Consider the following 10,838-nt stretch of genomic DNA (forward strand, 5'->3'; position numbering starts at 1 on the left):
TCACTACAGTTATTTTGTATTGGAAACTCTCATTTCCATCATATCAATTATGTCTATAATAGCGGATGTATCCTGTGCCGAATTTGCCACTTAGTCGTTGATTTAAATCCATTTCTAGTAGGATGAAAACCTGGACTTATGTGAATTCAGCAAATACTTTTGTAGAGTCAAATGTTTAACGATTCATGATTAAGTATATGTATATCTATGCACTTTATACTTGTGACCAAAACGATAACCATTGATACCCAAGAAAACATTGAAAGGATATTAGTTTTCAAGAAGTACATTTTTCCATTTTCTCGAACTAATCATGGCTAATGTGTCATAATTTCAGATAAAATCATGGTTTCCTGAGGAGAGAGAACCAATGCTAGTCATCCGATTTCTCGGTACAACGCCTAACAGTTCAACCATTATTCCGTTGTTGACCAGTCTGTGCAAGCAAATATGTGTTTTATATGATTCGCCGATGGACGAGATCCCAGATGAACTAGCACCGTTGATACATCATTTTAAGACACTTCTTACTTTAGCAACAGAGGAGAAACCATTGGTACTGATCTTGGATTCACTTGATCAGTTGTCAGGTTCGGATGGTGCACACCAGCTTGCATGGCTTCCAGCTCAGCTGCCGCCTAATGTAAAAATGATTTTATCAACTTTACCACGACTCTACGGCCTACTGGATACTATCCGTATCATGATTGAACCAGAGGAGAACTATGTCGCAGTGCTTCCCTTGGGAGAAAACTTAAGTGGAACTATTTTGAAGTTCTGGTTAAAGAATGCAAATAAAGCCATCACTGAATCGCAATGGGACTTAGTCAATGAAGCCTTCACGAAGTGCAATCTTCCACTCTTTGTAAAACTTGTATTTGATCAGATATGCACATGGAAATCATATACAAAGCCAAATACCACCGTCCTTCAGTTCACGATACATGACAGCATTATGAAGCTGTATGAAAGAATCGAGATTCAGCACGGGAAAACGTTAGTGGCACACGCATTTGGATACATTACTGCTGCGAAAAGTGGTGTGTCAGAATCCGAGTTGGAAGATCTGCTTTCCCTGGATGAAAAGGTTCTGAATGATGTATACCAATATCATCTTCCGCCTGTACGAAGGATCCCACCCTTACTCTGGACAAGAATTAGGAGCGATCTCCCAGGATATCTCAGCGAGAGGGAGGCTGACGGTGTCAATGTAGTTGGTTGGTACCACCGACAATTTATAGAGGCCGCGAAGGAGAGGTATTTTAGAAATCTAAACTTCGTCAGTACCGTCCATGCAAACCTTTCTGAGTATTTCCTTGGAATCTGGGGTGGCGGAGTTCCTAAACCATTCGAGTACACAGAGGGCCAACGTCGTATGTTCAAACTTGACGAGATGAAAGGAGAGAGTGACAGGAAGGTTCCTATTCAGCGACTAGTATTTTCATCAGATGGTACTGTCACACGCTACAATCTTAGAAAATTAAGTGAGTTACCTTATCACTTGATACGATCTCATCAGTACGAGGATCTCTACGCAACCGTTTTATTCAACTACAAGTGGCTTCATGCAAAACTCAGTTCGATGCCTTTGCAGTCTGTCCTGGCAGATTTTGAAGATCTCTTGGAACACGTTTACCAAAAGGATGTTAAACTCATTGCAGATGCCATTCGTCTGTCCAGTTCCATCCTCAGCCACTATCCAGACATGCTTGGACCTCAGATCATTGGACGCCTGCTTCCATACTACCAGCAAAACACAAACATCCGAAGTTTGATTCAGCAGTGCGATAGTGATGGTTTAGAGGACTGTTCCCTGGTTCCAGCCCACCATTGCCTCCATACGCCAGGTGGGCCGCTTCAATACTCTTTAGAAGGACATCCATTTGCTCCTTTTGGTATTGGTACGACCTCAAACGGCCGCTACCTTGTATCTGTGTCGAACAAATTCATAATATGGGATTTGCTTAACGGAGAAGTGTTCAGAAATGTTGTACCGGGAATAAACGGCATAATGTCAAATCTTTCGATTTGTGAAAATGACAAGTACGCTGCTAGTTTCACAAACAATAATCAGGTTGTAATATGCACCATTATGACCGGTGATTACAGAATAATCACACCCGTTATGAACGGGAAGACCGATTCAATCATTGGAACCTCCATGTCCAACGCACATGTGGCCATCTGGACTAGTCAGGAATGGTATTTATATGACACCCGCGGGGAGCTGATATCTAAACATGACACGCCTCTCAAGATGCCCCTTCTTGCCGTAGATCTCGGCAATGATGACAAAACTTATCTCATATGCAAGTCCGGTACTGAAAATGATACGGAAATGGCTCTTGAGGTTCAAGATCAATCAATCAAGCCTTTTGAGTTTCACAGTGGCATTGCGATAAACAAAGAAAAGAATATCCTTTACACGTGCATTGAAATCAGCGACAATGCTGTGGCAGTCTACGAACGGGAGGATAGTGTATGGCGTTATAATCGCACTCTAGGGGATAATTTCGACATTGTGTTCGCATTGACACTTTCGGAGGATGAAAACTACCTGGTGGCAACAATTGCACTTGGGTACAAACTTTGGAATCTTAAAACGGATGCACTTGTTCAACTCAAGCTACCCCCGGGAACCCGCAATATTCCTACCAAAAACCAACTTAGTACTTTGGTAGTGTTTACAAAACACAACCACTTTGTTGTGGCCGGTGTTAGGAAGAATATGTATGTGTGGGACACTAAGCAAGGGAATATGGTGAAAGTTCTTGATGCCCATTTCGGTAGAATCATATCGTTACGAGCAGTTAGTTCAGGCTGTAATAAAGTTATTTCGTCTTCCATCGACAAAACTATCAAAGTCTGGAACTTCGACAACATCCTGGAAGATGTTCATTCCATTGACCGAATGGAAAAACCGATCGAAACCATCGATCTTGCATCGGAAACGCATTACGGTGTTACAACGAGTAGGAACTGCATAGGTGTGTGGAATCTTGGAACAGGAAAACTTGAGTTGTCTCTTGAGACAAAGTCTGTGGTATCATTGGCTGTTATAACAAGAGATGGAAAGTATGTGGCAGCTGCTGAATCAGGAAAACTTCTCATCTGGGAAGTATCACAAGAATCAGCTTCGAAAGTAATTCCTCACAAGGATATTCAGCAACTCCTATTGAATGAAGGTGACACACGTGTAATTGCTTTGGCAAAGGAAGGGTTCAATAAGGGAAAGGTGGTCACCTACACGTTCCCTGAAGGTGAGCCAGTCTACACATTCGAGTACAATCTCAGAGTGTTAAAACCGGGAGTACTGACTATAGACGGATCTTTCTTCGCGGTACTCGCTACAGATAAAAGCGGCGATGTGCTTGGTGTCTACCACGCCAAGTCAGGCACTCATCTGTATAATCTCGGACTCAAGTATAATAACTATAAGCCTGTGCAATCCATGAGAGCGATGAGGCATGATCCTCACCAAATTGTACTTGTAGATGAAGAAAAAGGAAATGTCATTGACCTAAAGAAAAAGACTGTTCCAAGGTCAGTGAATAGATGGAATGGTATGGTAATGAAAAATGGAAAGTTTGGGTTGTATGCCCCGAACAGGGGAGGATTACAACTCTTAGAACTGAAAACTGGGAAGACGGTACGGACATTCATTCCACGAGTGGCTGAGGGAGTGTTCAGCATAGATGTAATGTTTACACAGAATGATCGACATGTTGTATACTATCACTCTGGGCACCGTACAATAAGGGTGTTCCGTGTGTCCGATGGGAAAATGGTTGCCAATTTTAAAGCACATGCTGAAGTCAAAGCAATGGTAAGCACAGCAGAGGGTGAAACTGTCGTGATAGGCGCTGTAGACGGTAGCTTCACAGTTTTGTCGATAGCAGATCCGGAATATGAAGAAAGTGTCGAATTTCTTCAGTGTTTACCGAGTAGGAACTTGCAATCGAACACTCCAAACGGGTATCGTACTATGAACGGAGACATTGTGCAAGGCAAGAACAGTATGGGCACCGCCCTACAGGTAGCGAGATTTGTAGCGAAAGCTAGACAGGCACAAAAATCAAGGGCGTGTGTCATATCCTGAATTCTTGTTTATAGAATCCGTTTTGCAAAGACGTTGCGTGCTTTGCAATGAGAGACAATGATGCCGACTGTGATACAATGGAAAGACGTTATATGTAAGGATAGGGCTTCTGTGTACTGAAACAGTACGAGGTATATGTGATACAGACACGGTAGACTTCTGTCTCTTATGATGACGATAAACGGTATTAAGAATTTGGTCTGCCGAAGATGATCTTAAGATCCTAAGTCAGTTCATCACAGAACTACATACAATTCCTGAGTAGAGCTTTATAGATGTTCATTTGACTTTTGAAAGTGGCTGATATACCATATCTTACTGCGGTCACAAGAATACAAATGTTTAGGAATATTATGTATCTTATGTAAGTTCTTTTACGTTGCCAAACTAATGCTTGACGCATGTCAATGCCTGCCCTTCGTTGCAGCTGCGAGGATGAGTCTGGCATATTTAGTGCATGTACGGTTTTGCTGTAGTTTTAACTACAATTCAGTGGATACTACAGACATACATCGTGCACATGTATGTAATTGTGTTGTTGATATTCTGGTCAAATAGATAACATTGATATTGGTATACAGTTTATATCAGATGAGGTATAGTCCAAGTTGAGGTCAATGAAACGTACCGCCATTAAAACAACACACAATTGTTGTATATAATATTGTCTACCATAGCATGGATATGGTACATAAAAATTTAAACAACACAGGTCTTATAAGAGTTCATAGTGCATTGGTGCCAATTTACTTTGAATATTCATTGGGATAATGCTACATATATAATTACTCGTACCATGTACCCGCTGTTTAACGTCGGTGTTTTCAACCTTTTATATGTGTAACGATGCCCATTTTTACGTCATAAGTAATTATGTAATGACGTCACGTGTGTAAAAGAACAAACATTAAGCTGTTTTATTTCATCCTTGATAACAAAATATGTGTCCGTCAAGAATAGCTTTAAGACTCAATTTCATATATGTCTTTTCTATGCCTCACAGATGTCTCTTCGGAAAGTGTCACCTATTCTTTAAATGTTTTCAAGGGCATTAAGCAGGTGTTCGTTAGCAGGAATTAGTGTATTTGAAATAGAATGATCCGTAATTTATTATTGAAATAAAGTTCCGTGGTTCATGAAATGAGTATCCACTTCAATATGTACAAATGTAGGAAGGTAACTGTTAAAGAATTCGTGGAAATAAATCCACTAGAAAATGAAGATTATGAAGCGTTCATTGAAATAATTATGATAAAGAAATAAATTCCAAAACAAAATTTAAGACATCATCATCATCATCATCATCATCATCATCATCATCATCATCATCATCATCAACAACAACAACAACAACAACAACAACAACAACAACATCAGCAACAATAACAAAAACAACAACATTTTTCGCATACTTTCTTCTTTTGCAACTGTGTAAAATACAATGTCCGGATGCGACATATACCAATGTAATATAATGTAAAGTTTAGAGCCGTCCAAACATTGTAAAATAAAGACATTAATGAACTCAGTATGTGTGATTATACAATTAAGAAATTCTTTTGTCAATAATTGCAATTTACATTCAAATCGATCATCTGTGGATGCCCAATACACTTTGATATCTTGTAAATCGTTTTACACTATTTCTCATTCGGAACACTTCGCCTGATTACAGTACCTTTCAAGACGACCTGGAATCGGCCATGGTGTTCCGATTGACTAATACTAAGTCGTCTAATTATAGATCCGGACATTCAAATCTTGCTTACCTGTCTCAAAGGTCAGCAGAATGTCGTTCAAGTATGTGATTTCAGAAACAAATTTAGATCAATAAAAATAAATATGGATGTGGGAGAGAGACGAGGTTCACGTTTACAATGATTTATCAAAGTTAAATCCCAAAGAACTCAACGACTTCCCTGTGACTGAGACAGTCGCATACACACAAGTTGTAATTGATAGCACCTTTCAATAAAAATATAGAATCAGATACAATAGAGCCAAACAATGGGTTAAACTGCATCATGCAACGGTTTCCTTATTCTACAACTTGTTATGATACAGGAAAAACAGATTGATTCATAGTAATGTCAAAATTCAGATGGGGGGGATGCAAGAACCCCATTGTTTGATAAATAATTTTCACAATTCATGTAATAATGTATACAAATTCATAATGTCAGTTTCTACTGCCTTTTTGTGAACTGTACCGATATATATATATATATATATATGCCGAGTACGAAAATGGAATGGGGCGTTGATAGCATACAGGTTGATTTAGGTATGCGTACATCTATGTAATAATGTCGATAGGTATTTTAATTGCGTCGTAAGCCGTCATTTTGATCCAATCTTAACTCGTATTAGAAACGGCCTGGTGATGATTAATTTGCACTGAAAATTTTCATATTAACCTGGAACTTTAATTTCAATATAGGGATAATCTAAAGTAAAAAAAAAAAAAAAAAAATACCGCAAAAAGGGCATTTGAGGGGTTATGTAATAATTCAGTCTCTCAATAATGTGAGTGAGAAAACAAAACAGTATTTCGATTACTGTGTGTCAGTTCATACATCCATATTTGCATTCAGTGTGTTGGTTTTGTATCATAACTTTATACCGTCTTGGTTAAATGTACATGAATGGTGCTACAATGACACTATAATCTAAGAGGGGTTCCGAAATTCCCGGGATGGATCGAATATTTCTGAAACCCGATTTCTCTAGATCTATCATTGGAATCGTTAACCTATATGACGCGTCTCGTTATATTTTATTGATAACTATGGCATGCTTTCTGATTATATGACACGTCCTTTGGGCTTTTTAGTGGAGTAGTAAATATATATTATACATGTACTTTTTTGTAAGTAGCCGTAACTACAAAGCCTTGTCAGTTTATCCGTATTTGCGCTGCTCTGCAGATTATTCACTAAAAGAATATGTATATTGCTTTAAATATATTTTAAACAAATACACTTATATAACTGAAAATAAAATGCCAAAACTTAGTCATATGTGCACTACTTTAACTGATGATAATTTCAGTCTCAAAACCCAGCTTCTTTATACGGCTTTGAAAGATCAAAATCGTATGCAGTAAAATATTGTATTTTGTTTTACGCATTCTTGTACACGTGGACCGTTATCCTGGCATATCATGTATGGGAAGGGAGGTAACTCGTATGTTTTCCAGAAGACTGAGTTGATCTCTGTGATAAAAATTCCGTGTTTTATTTCTATTCTTGATAGAAGCAATATTTTAAAACGCCTCCATCAATTACAATGCATTTCATATTTACCTATGTTGCTGCACTATCGCGCATGTCACCATTATTTATATGTCACATTGTTGTGATGCAAGCTAGATATGTGCAAATCTTCATATTTTCAGTTACTCGTTTATGAATAAAATATTGTTTTCTGTCAGCATTGTGTTTCAGTGTTTAATTGAGTAACATTTTTATATCAGACAAGAAACGTCACAGGCGCAAGCCATGCCTTCGAGGAGGTAAAAAATGTATTTAAGTAATATAGTTGTAGGTACATGTATACAGGGCCGGAACAAGGATATGATAACGGGTTCCAAAGTAAGAAAGGGGAGTACAGAGCCTTTGTTGGGGGGCTGTTCCAAAATCCAGTAGCGTAAGTGGAAATATTGTGAGAAAATATTTACTCTGTATTCATGGAAGGGGATAAAAATAGTCACGGTATATAATGAATTGTCAATTAAAATGATCTTACTCAAGTTACACAATATCTCCCCTACATATTTATGTAGGTATACGTACAAATGTGTGTGCACTTGACTGTATCTTCTTTAAAGTGGGATATGGAATAAATTTCGAATTCCCCAAAGTACCTTAAAGCATTCTGAACACAGATAAAACAAAATCAAGAATTAATGTCTCTGTTGTAATCATGGCTGCATCGTTAAAATGATTGTGCATGTAAGTATCAACGTCAACATAATCTATACATTGTACACTTCTTCAATAATGCTTGCATGATACGTCATTATTGGTTTTATTACTTTAAATGAATCGGTCAGTATATATTCACACCAATGGTTTATACGAACGGTATGTATAGAGGAGGTTCCCTCCGAGAGCCATCGTTTATAACAACAGCATGATGTTGTTTTAGGAAACAATAGCAAGGCAACTATATACTGTTTCATATAAGTTTATTTTTCGTACCTGGATTATTACCTTAGATTTACCTGTGTTACTCACAACCTATATTCACATGATACAGATATTAAACTGTATTGATGAATAATACTGAATAATTAAGTTTGACTTCCTTCAACCCTAAAACATATATAGATAAATAAAATTATGATGTTGGGTGATTTAGCACTACACCTTAACATACTTCTTAAATCATTATAATACAAAAGAATAGTACATGTAGCTTATTCACAAACTGAGAGCTATGTTTTGGTCACAGCTTTGCCGCTGTGTGTAAATGTCATTTCTATTTTATTATTCATTTCGTTAATTACATATGAAATAATCTATTTCGAAGATATCAAATGTACTTTGATCAGAAAGCAATATGATTATTAACTATATATAAACAACAGTCCGTCTAATGACTCATCGATACCTGTACATTGATGCCATGTTTACCTGTACAGCTTGGGACTGCGAACTGAAATTATGTGCAATTTTCACCTAAAAATGACACAACTGATTTTTAACAAGGTTTGTCAAACTTATATCAATGTGTTGGAAAGTTACTATACTTGATAGTCAGAGGCATACATTTGGAGATTTAAACATAACATTGCTTTTATTTCACATTGAAGTTGTCAAAATAATCGTTTTGCTAAAAGTTTGGTAAGACTACGAAAGAGATTCGTATTTGAATTTCAACTTTAAAAACTAATTTTCATCTAAAATTTTTAAAATCATATATTTGTAACGAAGAAATGTTAAATTTACTGATCAGAGACATACATTTTGGATTTTTTCTTATCTACATAACGGATATGCCGCTGTATAATCTACCGTAAAAAATCGCTCACCTTGAGTTAGTAGACGTGAAGCATCGTCAGTGAAGGAGGCGTTATCTTGTATAGAAGGTGGGGTGAGCCCTCCATGACCAGGGGGATGGGACCCTTTTGGAGAAATAGATGAGTTACAGGCTAATGTTCAAATTTGATCTGTAGCATCCTTGAATAAAGAAAATATCGATTACAATTATGTTACATCATATGCGACTGATTTCAATTTACAGTATTCAGTTCAACATGAATTTGGAAATGATTTTGTGATATAGCTATATTGTTAGGCCCCTGATTCGGTGTACATTATATAGCTTACTCGCCTCTCAATTAAATCACCGAATCGAGAGTTTGGCGTCAGTTGTCTGGCCATGGTGATTATCTCTGGTTACTACAAACAGTATTTGATACGGATTTTTAATTTTCAGATAAAATTACCCATGTGAACATGTAGGTGGCATCAAAAAGATGGTCCTTGCCCAACAGCGACATTATTCCCATCTGTTTACAAAAAAATGTCAGTTGAATGTGCCATATTATGTCCCGACACCTCCCAATTATCATTGTGACGGGTGTCGTTGATAAAGCAAAAGACGCTTACCCTTCCGGAACACATTGTCCAGTCCGTGTACTTTTTCACGAGTCCCCAATGTAAATGTTTCTTTTGTTGATAATACTTCACCTTGTCGCGTTGAATTTAAGATTGAATCAAGATTCTATTGAAATTCGTTTACCCTACCATAACTTAAGAATACATGGTAAATGCCTTAAAAATAGAAGCTCGCCACTTTTTCCTTTCTGTTCCAATCCAAAATGCAGTGTATAGTTTAAGACACCGGCTGTGTTTACTATTTATCCTGAATCATTTATTGAAAATTTAGACTACAGAAACTGCGAAACTTTGTTGCTCAAGCTTGGTTTACCTGGCGTTGACGATACTCTTAACAATATACCTGATGACGTACATTAAAATGATTGGTCCGTGTGGACATTAAGTTCCAAACTTCAACGGATATGTCAGTATCTGTATGAGCTTTCTTTAGTAAATATTTGTACAACATACAGCATCGATTATCTAAACAGTTAATTACATGAAAATGCTATCTATCTCAGTAAAGCAGAATGCAATTCGGTCCAGTTACATGCAACACAGGTCACGTCTATAACAGCTGGTTTTCGTCACTGCGAGAGTGCCAAATAAAGCAATATATATATATGTGTGTGAGAGGGGTATATTCCGACAATGGCAAATGACAGCGTCAGTCACATGATAAAACTATAACTGTATAACATAATATGCTGGCTAAGTACTTATGTCTTTTACTAATCCTAGCTACATCTTCATTGCGCGATGCAGGAAGCGGCATTGCTACCTTAAACCATAACTAAATAATATCAGACGACGATGAAGAAATGGTAGTGAACTGACAGCGAACGGGGAGGCATATGGTAAGACAAAGTTGTAAGAATACCACAAAAAGACCGTACACGATAAACAATCTGATCTGTTTATATCATATTTTTTTATCTCTTTTTCCCCTGGGGATTTGGTGAACTTCTGCGAGTTTCTAAAACGTGTAATTTCGATATAAAACACCAACTTATCGTTTCCAAACAGTAGAACGCCAGTATCCAGATTAAGAGTACTGGTAACAGGGAGGAGATGTCGTCTTTGGATTCTATAACGTTAACAAAATAAAACAAGTGATAGACAATGTATCATTT

General features: G+C 37.4%; 1 protein-coding gene across 1 annotated transcript in view; it reads left to right on the plus strand.

Annotated features, from left to right (window-relative positions):
- LOC132545458 (NACHT and WD repeat domain-containing protein 2-like) overlaps window positions 1-4,099 on the plus strand; it is a 40,497-nt gene extending 36,398 nt beyond the window's left edge. Inside the window, exon 7 of the mRNA XM_060209141.1 lies at window positions 338-4,099. Within this exon, the coding sequence (XP_060065124.1) occupies window positions 338-4,099 (3,762 nt within the window). The remainder of the gene's footprint in view (window positions 1-337) is intronic.
- Window positions 4,100-10,838: the final 6,739 nt, after the last annotated feature.

This window comes from Ylistrum balloti, unplaced genomic scaffold, assembly GCF_031769215.1.
Source record: "Ylistrum balloti isolate Yb309-2 unplaced genomic scaffold, AGI_CSIRO_Ybal_v1 Utg369848, whole genome shotgun sequence".
Lineage (NCBI taxonomy): Eukaryota > Metazoa > Mollusca > Bivalvia > Pectinida > Pectinidae > Ylistrum > Ylistrum balloti.